The sequence below is a fragment of the Mobula birostris genome, chromosome 5 (assembly GCF_030028105.1).
Source record: "Mobula birostris isolate sMobBir1 chromosome 5, sMobBir1.hap1, whole genome shotgun sequence".
Lineage (NCBI taxonomy): Eukaryota > Metazoa > Chordata > Chondrichthyes > Myliobatiformes > Myliobatidae > Mobula > Mobula birostris.
Window position 1 is genome coordinate 178,578,135 of NC_092374.1, and position 18,864 is coordinate 178,596,998.

Here is an 18,864-nt window from a genome sequence, read left to right on the forward strand (position 1 = left end):
AAGTCCCGTTGCGTTTCATTTTTACGAGCTCTGAGCCCAAAGATATCAGGTCTCTGGGCACACAGCCGTAGATCTTCCGACTCTCCTGACGACACACGGATCTCCTGCCGTGACACCGACTTTCGATCCACTGCTCTCCAGAGCCCCGAGATCCTAGGCCTCTAAAGACAAGCTGAAATCTTAGGCTGGAGCCCTTGGCGTGCCGAACAGCGGCCAGTTGTGAAACCCGAGAGTGGGTCCCTCTCCCACAAAGAACCATAGTCAGCATGTAACTGCAGGTCAGAGTCTTCAAAAGGACCCTGAAAGGGAAAAATAAGAGATATTAAAGATGGAAATACTGTAGAGCTGTTTCCGAAGAGGCAAACAAAGGAGTCACCGTTAGGCGCCATATTTTCCTATGTTTGAAAGTGTATGTGTAACCCAGGTTAATTAAACCCAAAGACGTAATGTTAGAAAGTTCCACCTGTGGAGGGATGAAAATGAAGTTTACCAAAGAGAACTTGAAAAAAAATGCTGTGCGAGAACAAGGCGTGGCTGACGCAGGCACGGAAGGAGAGAGAAACGCAGAAACGATTAGAAGCTGAAGACATTAACTGTTAAGAGTGGAATTATTAATGCATAGCTTTACCCTAGTAACTTGAAAATCTCAGGGTGAAACCCCTGCAGAAGAGACAATAGTGATCAAAGATTTATTGAAGCTACGGCTATAACATGCAGCAGCAAAAACGGGACAATATCAGCAGAGGCGAGTGTCCAAGATCTCTACCGTGTAACTGGACATTAGTTTTATAAAATCATACCAAGGGATTTGGTCAAGTTTTTGTGCAAGTTTGTGAATTGACTTGCCGTGGATGATAAACTATATTAGTCCAATGAGCCAAGAAAGAAGATGGTGAGCTACTCAAGATTCAATGAGCCAGCGCAGGAACGAAATGTGTAATGACGCAAAGGATTTAATATGGTTGGATGTGTAAATTCATTTTCATTCAAAGAATCCAAATTAGATTTTCTGAAAGAACTGATTATTTACAAAGACTTTGATAAGTCGCTGAATGAGATTTACTTTGTTTAAAAGTTCTAAAGTTGCAGAATTACGAAAGGGATTAAACCGTATATATAATTTTTGAATTTCAGTTTAAACTTGTAGATACACTGGAACTGAAACTGAAGTTAATTATAATACTTAAAAATGGGAATTATGTTTGGTTTTCTAACTAACTAGGGATAAGTAAAAAGGAAAAGGTTGTCTGTAAACTTTTAAATAGGGAACTACACTAGATCTAATTAGTTCGAGAAATTAGAGTCATAAAGGAATCTCACTGATTCTAATTAAAAAGGAATTTGTTTTGGTTTGATATCTGAATTTAGAACCTAAACAGAATGTTGGAATTTTGAATTGTTCTTGCTCATGTAAATAGTTTGTACATATTGTTGTTTTCTTATAAACAGAACTTATCTCCAGAAGTATGTGGTTTCTATTCACTGCCTCCTTCCGATACCTAGAAGCTTCTGATGGCCTACTAGCACCCAGTGTAGTACTATGTAATTTGATTTTCTCAACGAGTGCAGCGACTAGTTGCACACAATAAGACAGGTGCTACAGTGGTGTTACATATGTGGTAAATGAAGCTTCATTTTAAAAATATTTTATTTGCTTTATTCACTCATGGACGTGGATTCACAAAGTGAACCACTGTTTAGTTCCCCAACCCAAGATGTCCTTGAGAAGGTGGCTGGTTGCTGCCTTTTTGAACTGGTGCAGTACTCGAAGTGTGGATATATCCACAATGGTGTTCAGGTCCGGATAGTACTAAGTCTATGCTCTCTCAATTTTGGACAAGCCCTCAGTTAGTCAGTGTCAAGAGTGGTTGCTACATCCTCACAGCACAGAAGCAGGCACTTACACCCAACAGGTCCATGTCAGCCAAGATTACCATCCAACTTGGCTCATTTGACTCATATCCCTCTAAACATTTCCTATCTGTGTACCTATCCAAGCATCTTCAATAGTGATACCCAGGTTGCTCAATAGTTTGGAGGATTGGGACCCTTCATTTCCTGTCCCCACTGCAGTTGGGTTCTTCTATCCAGAGCTGCTTAGGATTTATACCTGGCTGATGCAGTGAGGCCTGTTTTAGTGTTGGTGGTTCCACGTGGATGGGGAGCCAATCACAGGGGTGAGGTGGGTGCCTAATTTGTGTGCCTGTGCATTAATTTGGGCAAGTGGAGAGTCTTCCACCAGAGTTTTGCCTTATAAATGGAGGGCATCCTTAGTTATTTTCTCACACTCCTCTCTCACTCTCTTCTTTTTTTCAGTCTCCCACAGCTTGACATATTTCTACCTCCATTCGATAAACATTCCTGAGCTGCCATACATCTCCATGGTTGGGATGTTGGATGACCTGCAGATATGCTACTATGACAGCACCATCCAGAGGGTAGAAGCCAAGCGACAGTGGATCATGGACGGCTTTTCAGCTAACGACTGGAAAAACCAGAAAGAGATCCCGGACGCAATTAAAAAGTTACTTCCTCCTAATCTGACTCCATTCGCCTCGATGCTTGGTACGTGTCTTTTGATTTCCGCTGTTCTTCGAGGCTCACAGTGACTTGCACACTGAAAACACGTTGACCTTTCAATGGACCAAAGTAGGTTGTATCAGTTTTAAAATTCCTATCCTTGGTTTCAAATCTTTCAAGGGTTATATGCCTTCCCGACATCCTCTAACACATATTTACCTTCAATTAAAAGCATTCCATCTGTATCCCACATTTGCAAGAGAAATTTTGCCCTTCAAAAAAAACTGAGAATCTATTTCTGAGAACCCAGTGCTCATTCCACACCGATCTCCTCCGAGAAATAATGAGAATCAGACCCACTGCCTCTCTGGCTTCGCACGGGTCAAGCAAACATAAGTTAATATAAAGTAAAATTCAAATATATTACGTGTAATTTGCATGTGTACAAAAACATAATGATACTTATGCAAATTGGGAGAAAAATCATGAGAAGTAATGTTGGGGTTTTTCAGCTTGGTTCAAGAACCTGATGGCAGTGGAGGGAAAGGTGCTAAACCTTGAGGTGTGGGTTTTCTGGCTACTGTAACTCATGCTTGATGGCAGCATGGGGAAGAGGACACGGCCCTGATGGTGGTTGTCCCTGCTGAAGAATGTCACCTTCACTGGTAAATGTCCTCCATCGGAGAGAGTTTCAATACTAGGACGTGATTTCTATAAATTTGTCAGAGTTTTCAATGACATGCTGAATCTCCTTAGACTTCTAAGCAAAGATGTTGGTGTGCTACCTTCTCCACACACTGATATGCAGTACACAGTCCTTCATCATGACCCCTGCATTATATCATGCAATGATATACACTCTGTACAGATCACCCCCTCCACCAACAATATTCCACTGTGCCACACTCTCATGCTCACGTTCATTACTGATCCTGTCATGTGTACCACACACTGCATGCAGAACACTGTGATCCCATGCTCTTTGCCATTGCTTTGTGTGCTTCATGGTAAATTGCTAAATTGATTTGTTATTGTCGTATCTGCTAAGGTCCAGTGAAAAACTTCGTTTTGCACACCATCTGTACATGTCATTTCGTTAACACAGTACATTGAGGTGCAAGAGGAAGCAATAACAGAATGGAGAATGAATTGTTACAGTCATAGAGAAAGTGCAATGAAAGCAGACCATAAGGTGTAAAACCATAATATGGGTGTTTGTGAGGTCAGGATTTCATATTATTGTACCAGGGGATTATACATAGACTGATAACAGCAGGATAAAAGCTGCCCTTGACCCCGGTGATATATGTTTTCAGGCTTTTGTATCTTCTGCTCTATGGGATGGGGAAGAAGAGAGAATGTCATCGAACACAGAAGAGCGCAACAGTGTTGTGCTGAACCGGCTAAAAAGCTAATCAAAAACACCCAAACACTAATCTGTCCTACCTACACCACATCCATATACATCCATCCTCCTTATATCAATGTACCTATCCAAATGTCTCTTAAAGTCCTTTAATGTATTTGCCTCTACCACTGTACTAGGCATCCATGACTCTGAGTAAAGAAAAGACTTACCCCTCAGATCCGTCTTGAACCAACACCTCTCACCTTCTATGCATGTCCTCTGGTGTTAGACATTTCAACCCTGGGAAACGGATGCTCTCTAATCATGTCTCTGTTTAACCTCTATCAGAAGGTTGTCTTATCTTTTCATCCCCGTCCTTCTTTCTAACCAGGAACATACTTTTCCTGTACTCTAGAAATTGATATTTAAACACACTCCACATGTCTATTGTAGATTTGCCAGAGAAAAAGTGTTCTCAATTAACGCTTCTTAGTACCTGCCTAATGCCCTTATAATTTGCCCCACCCCAATTTAAAGCTGGTGGATGGATGGGGTCTTTGATTTTGTTGTCTGATTTACTGAAGCAGCGAGAAATGTAGATAGAATGTGCGGAGGGGGGCGCTGTGTGTGCTGATCTGTGTCCATAACTTTCTGCAGTTTCTTGTGATCATGAGCCAACCAGTGGCCTAGTGGCATCAGCACTGAACTTCTGAGCGAAGGCTCCCGAGTTCGAATCCAGCCGTCTCCCTTGCACGCTTTCCATTCATGCTGGGTTGAGCGTCGAGCTAGCAACTCGGCCTCTTTAAAAATAAGAAAGCCGGCTAAAAAAACACCATCATGACGGCGTCCCAGTGACTCCACTCGGGCTTTCTTCTTCTTCTTCTTGTGATCATGAGCAGACCTGATGCCATACCAAGCTGTGATGCCTATATTGTACATCAATAAGCATGACTGAGGGTCAAAGGGGACATGTCATATACTTCACCCTACTGAGACAGTGCACATTGTATTTACATGTTTAGCAAGACATTATGCAGGTGGGAATGGTTGAAGAATTCGAATATTCAGCCACTAACACAGATTAACCTGTTGGTCCTTTCCAGGCATCAGATACATCCAGGGGCTTCTGGGCTGCACGCAGTCTGCAAATACATTCAAAACCTTCCTCAAGATTGGCTGCCAAGATTTAGGAGAGCTCATTTGTGACTTCACTACCGGGAAGTGTATTACCACTGGTGTCCTGATGTTGGTCAATGATTATCTTCAGCAAGTTAATATTGCTGATATTCCTGAAATTTATATGCTGAACAGTAGCTGCATCCAGTATTTGAAGAAAGGTCTTCGGCTTGGCAGAGAGGAGCTTGAAAGGCAAGGCAAGTGGAACATCTGATTACATACTGTAAGCTCTGTGAGGGAACTCCTGCTTCAGACAATTGATGGACTTCTGATCTGAGATGTTCAGGGGTGTCTTGACACAAATAGATGGGATCAGCCTGATTCTGAGTTTGTGAGAGAGTTTTTGATTCAGCACAATGAGGGGACTCACAATCAAAGTGACATGACCAAATTTGGTGAGCAGTGTTCTGGTCTAAGAAGATGAGAGAGGTCCCAATCTGCGACACTGGGGGATCTCCCAATTCTGAATGGTGAGCAATGTCCTTATCTGGGGTGAAGGGTACCTCAACTGAAGGTGACTAATGATGTCCAAGTCAAGGATTGTGTTGGAACTTCTATTTAGACACAGTAACAGATCTCCCAATCCAGGACATTGAGGGCATCTCTTGATCAGGAATTTTGAAGGATCTCCCAATTAAGGCTGGTAAACCAAACTTAATTTGGGGTGATTATGGCATGATCAATCTTGGAATATGAGGTAATATTGACTTGGGACTATGGGTGACATAAAGATTGGTAACGGTGGCTGTAACCTTGATCTAGGCCTGTCAGATGAATGAAAATTACTGCTGGCTATGGTCTGCATGGACTTGAGCTGAGGAGATGATTTCGGGCAGGATAGTGATTAATGGTGAGGTAGGTCCTGGTCTGAGGCAGTAAAGAGTAAGAATCCCACTCTTGGACACTGTAACTTCCATTTGTAATGGTAAGATAATATAAGTTTGTGTTGACTTAGTGACGTTAATTCTTCATTCTTCCCTAGTTGCTCCAGAGGTTCAGGTGTTGAAAAAGAGGCCAACAGCTACTGAGGGCGAGAGTCTGTCATGCATCATCACTCCCTTCTACCCCCGTGCTATCAATGCCACTTGGCTGAAGAATGGACAGGTTGTCTCCAAGGGCTACGAGGTGACCGTGCTACCAAACTACAATGATACATACTGGATGGAACTAGTCATTGAGCTGCAGGATAATGATACGAACATCTATACCTGTCATGTCAAGCACAGCAGCCTGCCGGGGGCACTGATGGTGCAGGGAGGTAGGTCATCGTACGGTACAGAATTTGCTTCATTCTGTTGTGGTGGCTCATAAATTCATACAGTACTGAAGGAGGCCATTTGGCTCACCACATACATGCTGACCCTCTGGTGCCAGTCTATTCCAACCAGTACTTGGTCTGTACTTCGGCCTTCTCTTCCTCGATGATTCAAGTGCTTGTCAGAATTATGATATGAAAATTGATCTTTTGCAACAGCAGTACAGTGCAAAGACATAAAAGGCGTATGAGCTTAGAACATGGACCAACTCATGAAATTATGATACTGTAGCTATAGGTGAGATTTACTAGCTGGAGGGAAGACTGCCAGCCCAAGGTGTGTGGATGAGAAGAGTATGTAGGTCTAGACCCAGGTGTGGATTGAAGGGAATAAGCAAAATGGCATTTTGACAGACTAGATGGGCCAAATGGACTGCTTCTGTGCTGTAGTGCTCCATGACTGAAAGATAACATAAATTATAAAATGAAGTAATTAGTGCAAAAATTGGAATAATGAGGTTGTGTTCATGGGTTCATGACTATTCATGAATGGTAGAAGAAAAGAAGATGTTTCTGATTAGTGCAACACACATAAAAGTTGCTGGTGAACGCAGCAGGCCAGGCAGCATCTCTAGGAAGAGGTGCAGTCGACGTTTCAGGCCGAGACCCTTCGTCAGGACTAACTGAAGGAAGAGTGAGAAAGGGATTTGAAAGTTGGAGGGGGAGGGGGAGATCCAAAATGATAGGAGAAGACAGGAGGGGGAGGGATAGAGCCAAGAGCTGGACAGGTGATTGGCAAAAAGGATACGAGAGGATCATGGGACAGGAGGTCTGGGAAGAAAGACAAGGAGGGCGGGGGGACCCAGAGGATGGGCAAGGGGTATATTCAGAGGGACAGAGGGAGAAAAAGGAGAGTGAGAGAAAGAATGTGTGTATAAAAATAAGTAACAGATGGGCTACGAGGGGGAGGTGGGGCATTAGCGGAAGTTAGAGAAGTCGACGTTCATGCCATCAGGTTGGAAGCTGCCCAGACGGAATATAGAATGAAAAGCCTCATCCTGAGAGCAGATGCGGTGGAGATGGAGGAATTGCGAGAAGGGGATGGCATTTTTGCAAGAGACAGGGTGAGAAGAGGAATAGTCCAGATAGCTGCGAGAGTATCCCCTTCCCGCAATTCCTCCGTCTCTGCCGCATCTGCTCTCAGGATGAGGCTTTTCATTCTATGACGAGGGAGATGTCTTCCTTTTTTAAAGAAAGAGGCTTCCCTTCCTCTACTATCAACTCTGCTCTTAAACGCATCTCCCCCATTTCACGTACATCTGCTCTCACTCCATCCTCCCGCCACCCCACTAGGAATAGGGTTCCCCTGGTCCTCACCTACCACCCCACCAGCCTCCGGGTCCAACATATTATTCTACGTAACCTCTGCCACCTCCAACGGGATCCCACCACTAAGCACATCTTTCCCTCCCCGCCTCTCTCTGCATTCCGCAGGGATCGCTCCTTACACAACTCCCTTGTTCATTCGTCCCCCCCCATCCCTCCCCACTGATCTCCCTCCTGGCACTTATCCGTGTAAGCGGAACAAGTGCTACACATGCCCTTACACTTCCTCCCTTACCACCATTCAGGGTCCCAAACAGTCCTTTCAGGTGAGGCAACACTTCACCTGTGAGTCGGCTGGGGTGATATACTGCGTCTGGTGCTCCCGATGTGGCCTTCTATATATTGGTGAGACCCGACGCAGACTGGGAGACCGCTTTGCTGAACACCTACGCTCTGTCCGCCAGAGAAAGCAGGATCTCCCAGTGGCCACACATTTTAATTCCACATCCCATTCCCATTCTGACATGTCTATCCACGGCTTCCTCTACTGTAAAGATGAAGCCACACTCAGGTTGGAGGAACAACACCTTACATTCCATCTGGGTAGCCTCCAACCTGATGGCATGAACATCGACTTCTCTAACTTCCGCTAAGGCCCCACCTCCCCCTCGTACCCTGTCTGTTACTTATTTTTATGCACACATTCTTTCTCTCACTCTCCTTTTTCTCCCCCTGTCCATCTGAATATACCTCTTGCCCATCCTCTGGGTCCCCCCCCCTTGTCTTTCTCCCCAGACCTCCTGTCCCATGATCCTCTCGTATCCCTTTTGTCAATCACCTGTCCAGCTCTTGGCTCCATCCCTCCCCCTCCTGTCTTCTCCTATCATTTTGGATCTCCCCCTCCCCCTCCAACTTTCAAATCCCTTACTCACTCTTCCTTCAGTTAGTCCTGACGAGGGGTCTCAGCCTGAAACGTCGACTGCACCTCTTCCTAGAGATGCTGCCTGGCCTGCTGCGTTCACCAGCAACTTTGATATGTGTTGCTTGAATTTCCAGCATCTGCAGGATTCCTGCTGTTTCTGATTAGTGTCTTCTTTGTGAGTCCTGTATCTTTTCCCTGATTGCATTAAAGGAGAAGAGGGCATGTCCCAGATGGCAAGGGTCCTGAGTACTGGATGCCACCTTCTTGAAGCACTACCGCTTGAAGATGTCTTCGGTGGTGGGGTGGTTTCTGCGCATGATGGAGCTGACTGTGTCAACAATTCTCTGCAGCTTCTTATACTTCGTAGATATCAAAATAATTTTTAAACGCTGTGAGAATGTCTGCCTATACCAGCCCCTTAGGCAGAGCATTCCCATCTCCCACTAACCCATTAATTAAAAAAAAATCTTCTCTCTATTCTCTCTAAATCTCTTAATCCTTGCCTTAAACCTACCTCTACAGTAATAAGCAACTCTGCCATGGGGAAAAGTTTGCTGCTGTTTTATAAAAGAAATTAAGCAGGAGCAGTATACAAACTACTGCAGTAAAAAAAAAGCTTTGTTCTTTCAGCATTTTGTACATTTTTCCTTTCAATGCCCCTAACAATTTTGTATAATGCCATCAGCTCCTCTCACAACCTCCTCCCATTCAGGGAAATCAAACCCAGCCTCTTCACTGAAACACTGCATCCCAATAAATTCCTGGTGAATCTCCTGTGTACTCTGTCCCATGCAATCAAATTGTTCCTCTGGGTTGGTGACTGAAAATGCATCAAGTACTTGGGATGTAGCGTAGGTAATGTTTTGTAAAGCTGTTCCATAATTTCCTTGGTCTTGTATTCTGTGCCCATATTAATGAACACTCGTACCCTGTACACTTTGTTCATCACTATACCTACCTCTTTGACTGACCTGATGATGTATCTCCTCAGTAAAGCTGCACCAGAGCTTCACAGAACACCATGGTAGTGTAGTTCAGAGTTCAGTTCCAATACCCTCTGTAAGAGTTTGTATGTTCTCTCCATGAACTGCCTGGATATCCTCTGGCTGCTCCGGTTTCCTCCCATAGTCCACAGACGTACCAGCTAGTGGGTTAATTTGTCATTGTAAATTGCCCTATGATGAGGCTGGTGTTAAATAGGGGGGTTGTTGGGTGGTGCAGTGCATTGGTCCAGCAGGGGCTGATCTGAACAGTATCTCTAAATAAAACAAATTATATTTTATGCCCTGATTAATAAATCCTGTAGGCTTTCTTTACCACCCTGTCTATCACTTTGAAAGAGCTGATCAAGTAGCTCCACTCTTCTCTTACACGCCTCTGAACGTTTCTTTCTTCAAAAAACATGTCCCATGTCCTTGCTGAAAGTTATTATTTACAAGGTTACAGTATCTTCAGATTTTCTCTTGTTTGTGTTCAGTCGTAAGAAGCAATTATGAGTTATGGGCCAAAGAAACATAATAGACGCTCAAGGAAAGAAACAACTGAGAAGTGATTCGGCCTATGGGTCAAGACCTTCCTGGCTGAGAAATGACTGATATTCAGAGAAGTCATAGACCCTTACCGAACAAAAACAGGCCCATCTGCACAACTGGTCTATGCCAACCAAAATTCCTAACATGGCCCATATACTACCAAACATTTCCTGTCTATCTACTGGTTCCAGTGATTTTTTTTTTGTTTAAAATGTTGTTAATGTAGCTGCCAAAACCATTTTCTCTTGCATCTCCTTCCCTGTGCTGACAACTTCTGCTTGAGAATGTTGGCCCTCCGGTTTCTATTATATTTTTCACTAATCACCTTAAACCTTTGTCCTAAAGTTCCTGATGCCCAAATCCTGGGAAAGAGATTGTGCATTCATCCTCTCTATGCTCTTTATGATTTTATACGTTATTCTATATATCTCAACCTCTTACATTCAAGGGAAAATAATGCCAAGCTATGCTACTTCCCCTTCTAATTCAAGTGTACCTTTCTTGGCAACATCCTTGAGAATATTTTGTACACCTTTTCCAGTTTAATGACTTCCTTCCTTTGTCAATATGCATAAGATCACCCCATTCTCCTCAGCTCCAGTGAATAAGACATCGCCCGCACCATACATTCTTTCTTCTTCCCCCATCTTCTGCTGAGCAGAAGGTACGAAAGCCTGAAAGCACACACTGATGATCAAGGACAGCTTCTATTTTGCTGTTATAACAGTATTGTAGAGTTCCATAGTACGGCACGTTTAACCTTTGATGTCACGATCAACCGTATTGTGGCCCTTGCTCCTTACTGTGTGCCTGCTCTCTACTTCCTCTGTAACTGTTACAAGTTGCTTTGCATTCTGTTATTTTTGCCCCTTGTATTATCTCAATGTGCAATTGTAATGCAATTATCTGTGGATGGCATGCAGTATAAAGATTTTTCAGTGTACCTTGGTACATGTGACAACAATATTAAAATATTACCAATTTACCAATCTTTACTTGGTGAGTGGGAGCCGGGGAGCCTCGTGGTGCAGGTCCTTTGCTGGGGCTGATGGCGACACTTACGATGATGATTAAAGTGGTGTAGAGGAGCAGCAAGGAGAGAGTCAAGACTTTAGTGCAGGTGGGTAAACACGCAGGTCCTTTCACTAATCCTGCTTGCTGTCACAGTATTGCTCAACCAATCTCTTCTCGTTTTCCTTTTGCAGGTGGGTGTTTGGCCCAAATCTCAAGCTCAGCTCTGAACACAAGCTGGATCCTCTGCCTGGTTTTGTGATTAATGGTTCAACACCTAAGCAAGCTTAGTGTTGGCTCCAGTGCGGGAAATGCTTAGCTGAATCTTCTGCCACCTTACAGCTCGTCTGTTTTGCAATGTTATAACTTTTTCTTACATCTCACTCAGCGATCAGGTTTCAGTGTTGTGGTGTGTTGAAGTTTCAACTTCTCATTCGTAAAGCCCTACTTGACCTGAATAGCTCTTCCCAACCCTAACGCCAATGCAATACTGTATATCAGACCATTGGTGTGAGGAACTACTGCCAAGGCAAGTTAGTGGGATAAAGCAGTGGAAGATTTACTGGGCATTTGGAAAGACCTGAATGGAAGAGTGAATTCCTGTTGTGAACTCTGGATACCTAAGATGAATTCTTCCCTTAATATGAGATTGGGAGGGTCCAACATTTTCTTTAAAATAGGAACAGAAACCCCTGGATATTGGTGCAATTTGGGCTGACGTAGAGTTAAAAATTAATCTAAGGTTCATAGAGTGGTGTAAATATGCCCACTATCCCTGCTGGTGGTTTGGACAGATCTGTGTTCTTTCCTCTGGAGTGTTGGAGGCATGGTAAGCCTGATGGGCATTTATATAATCCTCAGCAGCACCAGACAGAGGGTAGTCAGTCTTTTTCCCAGCCCAGAAATGTCCAATGTTAGAGAGCATCACTTTAGTTTAAAGGAGTTGTTCTTTTTTAATATGCTAAGTCTGGTAGGTGCCTGGAATGCATTACCAGGCGTGATGGTGCAAACAGACATCATACTGGTCATTAAAAGGCATTTAGACAGACACATGGACCTGTGGGAACGAAGGGATAGGGACCATGCGCAGACAGATACTTAGTTTAATTAGGCATCATGAATAGCATGGTCATTATAGGCTGAAGGGCCTATTGCAGTGCTGTAATGTTTTCTGTTCTAAGGTCTAATGCGGTTATTTCCCTGGATCATGTGTACTGTTTGCTATTATGACTGAAGTGTCAGCCTTTGCTATTGCCTTGTCGATATCACTGGTTGGGTCGAGGAGGACTCTCAGCTTGTTATCTGAAGGCACTATCACACAGCAAGTAGAGCAAAGCCTCTCTACTCCAGTGACACGGGTTCAATCCTGATCTCCAGCATGGTCCGTGTGGAGTTTGCACATTCTTCCTGTGACGGGTCATGGTCTTCTCATCCAGAAATATTTTGGTAGACATTCAGACATCATGAGGCATGGGATCCATAGAAACCTGTCTGCATGGATACGGAATTGGCTTGCCCAAAGAAGGCAGAGGGTGGTAGTGGTTGGAACGTATTATGTCTGGAGGGAGATTGAACAGTGGAATGTACAGCATAGGAACAGGCTATTTGACTCATAATTTGTACCAAACCAATTAAAAAGCAAATCAAAAACACCCAAACACTAATCCGTCCTACCTACATTGTCCATTTCCCTCCATCCTCCTTATATCCATGTGCCTATCCAAACGTCTCTTAACTGCCTCTAATGTGTTTGCCTCTACCACCATGCCAGGCATCCACAACTCTCAGTAAAGGAACACCTCTCACGTCCCCCTTGAACCTACCCCATCTCACCTTCAATGCATGCCCTCTGGTATTAGACATTTCAACCTTGGGAATGGATACTCTCTGTCCACTCTATATATGCCTCACACAATCATGTAAACCTCAGTCAGATCTGCCCTCATCCTCTGACGCTCCAGAGAAAGCAACCCAAGTTTATCCAGCATCTCATGTTAGCACACGCCCTTTAAACCAGGCAACACCCTGGTGAAGCTCTTCTGCACCCTCTCCAAAGTCCCGACATCCTTTATATAATGGGGCTACCAGAACTGTCTGCCATACTCAGGATGTGGCCGAACCAGAGTTTTATAAAGTTGCAGCATAACCTCCTGATTTTTCAACTCATTGCCTCCACTAATAAGAGCAAACATTCCATTGCCTTCTTAACCAATGTACTGTTCACAGCTGAATTTAAAGTGCTCCAGCACTTGGATCCAAACATGCAGAATCCAAGTGTGCTTGCCTCTTCACAACTCAGGAACTTGGCGTTAATAGTTAATGTGATAAATATTTCAACATTTATAAAATATTTCATCCTGTCTGAAAGATAAAGACAAGCATTGATTCAGGAGAAATTAAAAACCTGCTCTAATTTTACTCCATCTGGAATAAACCAATCAGAATTACTGATACGTGTAGTTAAACTATTAAAATACCATCGAGATAAAGACAAACATTGATTCAAATAATTATCCAGGAGAAATTAAAAAACATACTTTTCCAGTACACTGTGGAATTGATCCTTAAACATCCTTCACATGTCTAATGTGGACTTGTCAGAGGAGGGTGTTTCCAATTAGCACTTCTTAGTTCCTGCCTAGTGCCCTCATAATTTAGTCTACTCTAATTTAAAACTCTCCACAAGGACCATACCTAACTTTATCGATACCTGTACTTATACTGAAAGTTGAGAAGTAGTGGTCACTGCTCCCTAACTGTCCCCATCCACTGAAAGATCAGTCACCCGGCCAGGCTCATGACCCAACAGCAGGTCCAATATGGCCTCTCCACTCATTGGACTGTCCGCATATGGATTGAAGAATCCTTTCTGAATACACTGAACAAATTCAACTCCATCTGGCATTCATACCCTATATTCCCTCTGACCTTCACCTGTCTGGGGCAGAAAGTTCAGTCCTCAGCAAAGGCCTTCCCTTTGTATCCCGCACCCACTCCTCAGTGAATTCCATGACCGCTATGATACTGAGCTCTTCCTCTGCCGCTTCCTTCTCCGTGCCTACTTCTTTGGCAAGGACTCTCCAGCTTGCACTGATAAGTCCTTCTCCCGTCCAACCCTCCTCCTCTTCCTGGACTCCCTGCTTGGGTCTCCTGCCTGCTCTATATCTTTTCATTGCTAACTGCCTACGAGACATCAACCGTCTTGACTTTACCACTCCTCTCTCCAATCCTAACCTCACCAACAAACCCACAGATAAGTGCTGTTCTGTAGTAGTCTGACAGAGTGACCTTTACATTTGTGAGGCCAGTCAACAACTCTCAGACACCTCCTCTTATTTACCCCTCAAACAGACCCCACTAAGGAGCACCAGCCCATTGTCACCTGCACCATCACTGACTTTATTAACTATGGGGGCTCCCATCCACTGCCACCAACCTCATAGTTTCCTTACCCCACACCTCCCATTTCTACCATCTTCCCAATGCCCATCAACCTGCCTGTCCAGATAGAATCATCGTTTCTTCTGGTTCCTGCCCCACAAAATTTATATCTGCATACCTTGACTCTGTTTTCCCCCCAGTTCAGTCCCTTCCGACCTATATCTGTGATACATCACACGCTCTTGATCTTTTCAATGACTTCAAGATCCCTGGCCCTGGTCATCTCATTTTCACTATGGGTGTCCAGTCCCTATGCACCTCCATCCCCATCAGGCCTCAAAGCCCTCCTTGCTGGACCCCAGACCCAACCAGTTCCCTTCCACCACCACTCTACTCTATCTGACAGACTTGTTCCTCACTCTCAATTATTTCTCCTTTGTCTCCTCCCACTTCCCCCACAAAAGGTGTAGCCATGGGGATTTGCATGGGGCCCAGCCAATGTTCCCTCTAATTTGTAATGACCAGTGTGCACAAAAATCTTGTGCTGTGCAATTTTTTACTCAGTGACAACTACATGTGCGCACTAAATAACTTCTTCAATAGAAATAGCATAAATAAGCCTGCAGGCAAATCATTGCAATCTCTACGTTGTCAAAACTGTCTGCTTCAGAAACTGTAAAATGAAATGTGATTGCGAACAATCATAAAAAATATTTAGCATGCCAACAAGGTAGAAGGTAGAAGGTGACAACCTTTTTTTGCACAGTTTGAGTTCCTTTGTGTGCTAGTAGCAAAAGATGTGTGCACTTCACGGGGAACATTGGTCCCAGCTATACCTGCCTTTTTGCTGGCTACGTGGAACACTCTATGTTCCAAGCCCTCATCGGTATCACTCCCCAGCTTTTCCTACGCTACATTGAAGATACATTAGGGCTGCTTCCTGCACCCATGTAGAGCTCATTGACTTCATCAACTTTGCATCCATCTTCCACCCTGCCCACAAATTTACCTGATCCATTTCCAACACCTCCCTCCCCTTTCTCAATCTCTCTGCTTGTATCTCTGGAGACAGTTTATCCACTGAAATCTTTTATAAACCCACTGATTCTCACAGCTACCTGCACTGCACCTCATACCACCCTGTAACTTGTAAAATTGCCACTCCTTCTCTCAAATCTTCCATCTCTACTGCACTTGCTCTCAAGATGAGGATATTCATTCTGGAACAATTGAAATGTCCTCCTTCTTCAAAGAAAGGGGCTTTCCTTCCTCCACAATCAATGCTGCCCTCGCCCACATCTCTTCCATTTCACACATGTCTGCCCTCACTCCATTCCCCCATCATCCTACCAGAGATAGGATTCCTCTTGTCCTCACCTACCAACCCACCAGCCTCAGCATTCAGTACATGATTCTACGCAACTTCCACCATCTCCAACAGGATTCCACCACCAAGCACACCTTTCCCTTCACCAGAAAAAGCAGGAATTCCCAGGGCCACCCATTTCAATTCTACTTCCCCTTCTGATGTGTCAGTCCATGTCCTCCTCTGCTGCCATGCTGAGGCCTCACTCAGCTGGAGGAGTAATATCTTATATTCCGTCTGGGTAGCCTCCAACCTGATGGCATGAACATCGATTTCTTGAACTTCGAGTAATTGACGCCCCCTTCACCATTTCCCGTTCCCGTTTCCCTCTATCACCTAATCTGCTTACCTGTCCATCACCTCCCCTGGTACTCCTTCTCCTTCACTTCCCTCCATGGCCTTCTGTCCTCTCCAAGCAGACTTCCCCTTCTACAACACTTTCTCTCTTTCACCAGTCAACTTCCCAGCTCTTTACTCCACCCCTCACCCTCTCCAGGTGTCACCTATCATCTACTACCTTCCACTTCTTCCTCCCCTCCCCTAACGTCATACGCTGACTTCCCATCTCTTTATTTCTAGTCCCAATGAAGGGTATCGGCCCAAAATGTCAACTGTTTACTCTTTTCCATAGATGCTTCCTGTCCTGTTGAGTTCCTCCAGCATATTGTGTGTATTATTTTGATTTCCAGCATCCGCAGATTTTCTCTTGTATGTGATTCAACCCCACCTGAACCCCTTTCACTAAGAAGGTCCCAGTTTGTATAAGGGAAGTTGAAATCCCCCATGACAATAACATTTTTAAAAATCAAATGATTTTTATTTAGTTATTAACTACAGAAATTTATTAAATTAGAGGAAAATCTAAAATGATTTATAGAAAATCTTTAAAAATTGAAATTCAACCCCTAATTGCACATTACCACATGGCAAACATATTTCAATGACAGAACACATCGCAGCTGAATTTAAAGTGCTGCAGATTTTTGGAACCAGACATTCAGAATCCAACACTGCTTGCCTCTTTCACAAACTCAGTATCTCGACTTAAATGATGGTTAATATGATGAAAATTTAATCATCTGTAAAATATTAAGTCATGTCTAAAAGATAAAGGCAAGCATTCATTCAAATAATCTTCCAAGAGAAATTAAAAGCGTGCCCTAATTTTACTCCATCTGGAAAAAACCAACCAGAAAAACCGATACAGTTATGCCATGAAAATACCATCAAATACTCTCCTTCTCTCACATAGAAAGAATTGTGCAACCGGCAAGATGTGATTTGAAGAAGTCAGTACACCAATGAACTTTCTGGGATTAATCATAGAGTCATGGAGAAGTACAGCATAGAAACAGGCCCTTCAGCCCATCTAGTCCATGCCAAAACCATTTAAACTGCCTATTCCAGTTGACCTACTCCGGGACCATAGCCCTCCATATCCCTACTCTCCATGTACCTATCCATACTTCGCTTAAGCATTGAAATTGAGCTTGCATGAACCACTTGTGTCGGAAGCTCATTCCACACCCTCACAATGCCCTGGGTGAAGAACTTTCTCCTCAGGATCCTCTTAAACTTCTCACCTGTCACTCTTAAGCCAGGTGTAGTACCAGCCAACCTCAGTGAAAAAGAAAGCCTGTTTGTATTTACCCTATCTATGCCCCTCATAATTTTGTATACCTCTATCAAATCTCCTCTCAGTCTTCTAAATTCTAAAGAATACATTCCTAACATATTTAATCTTTCCTTATAACTCAGGTCGTCTTACCCTCCCCCTCCCCCATACTCTTGTAGATTTTCTCTTTGAAGATCTCCCTCATCTGTTTCAGCTCCACACATGGATTACTATTCTGGTCTTCCAGAGGACCAATGTTGTCCCTTGCAATCCTTTTGCTCTTAACATATCTATAGAATCCTTCGGGATTCTCCTTCACCTTCTCTGCTTGAGCAACTTCATGTCTTCTTGTAGCCTTCCCGATTTTTTTCTTGAGTGTTCTCTTGCACTTCTTATACTCCATAAGCACCTCATTTGTTCCTCCCTGCCTGTGCCTGCTAGACACCTCCTTTTTCTCTTAACCAGGGCCTCAATATTTCTTGAAAACCAAGGTTCCCTGCACCTGTTATCTTTACCATTTATATGACAAGTACATACAAGCTTTGTACTCTCAAAGTTTGTTTTTGAAGGCCTCTAACTTTCCAAGTACACCTTTGCCAGAAAACGGCAATTCACAATCCACACTTACCAGATTCTTTCTTATACCACCAAAATTAGCCTTTCTCCAATTTAGAATCTCAGCCCGTGCACTAGACCTTTCTTTTTGCATATTTACCTTGAAAATAATGGCATTATGGGCATTGGATGCAAAATGTTGCCCTATACAAACTTATGTCACCTGCCCTGTATCATTTCCTAACAGCAGATCCAGTATCTATAAGACCGTAAGACACAGGAGCAGAATTCGGCCATCTGGTCCATCAAGTCTTTTCTGACATTCAATCATGGTTGATTATTTTTTTCTTCTCCTCCTCAACCCCAGTTCATGGCTTTCTCCCTGTAACCTTTGATGCCATGTCCAATCAACATCCTATCAATCTCTGCCTTAAGTACACCCAATGACCTGGCCTCCACAGCAGCATGTGGCAACAAATTCCACAAATTCACCACCCTTTGAGGGGAATGGCCACAGGGGTGCTCTGCTCTAACTGCCTATTTCCATTTCTACTAACAGTCACCCAGCTATTCACCTGCAATTTCAGGGTAACTACTTCCCTGTAACTTTGATCAGTTATGTCCTCACTCTCCCGTACAAGCCAAAGGTCATCCAGTTGCTGCTCCAGATCCCTAACATGGTCTTCAAGGAGCTGCAGGCAGATGCATTTCATGCAGATGTAGATCTCCAGGAGATTCTGGGTCTCCCAGTTCTCCAACATCTGGCACGAAGAGCGCATCACAGCTATTTAAATGGTACAGTAAAAGAGGAAACAAAAAACAAAAAGGAAACCTTAACAGACGCTTCATAGTCCAAC

General features: G+C 43.7%; 1 protein-coding gene across 1 annotated transcript in view; it reads left to right on the forward strand.

The window, feature by feature from the left end:
- LOC140198075 (uncharacterized) overlaps window positions 1–12,517 on the forward strand; it is a 151,849-nt gene extending 139,332 nt beyond the window's left edge. Inside the window, exons 5-9 of the mRNA XM_072258949.1 lie at window positions 2,317–2,565; window positions 4,972–5,241; window positions 6,027–6,302; window positions 11,084–11,199; window positions 11,285–12,517. Coding sequence (XP_072115050.1) covers window positions 2,317–2,565; window positions 4,972–5,241; window positions 6,027–6,302; window positions 11,084–11,163 — 875 coding nt within the window. The 3' untranslated portion in view covers window positions 11,164–11,199; window positions 11,285–12,517. The remainder of the gene's footprint in view (window positions 1–2,316; window positions 2,566–4,971; window positions 5,242–6,026; window positions 6,303–11,083; window positions 11,200–11,284) is intronic.
- Window positions 12,518–18,864: the final 6,347 nt, after the last annotated feature.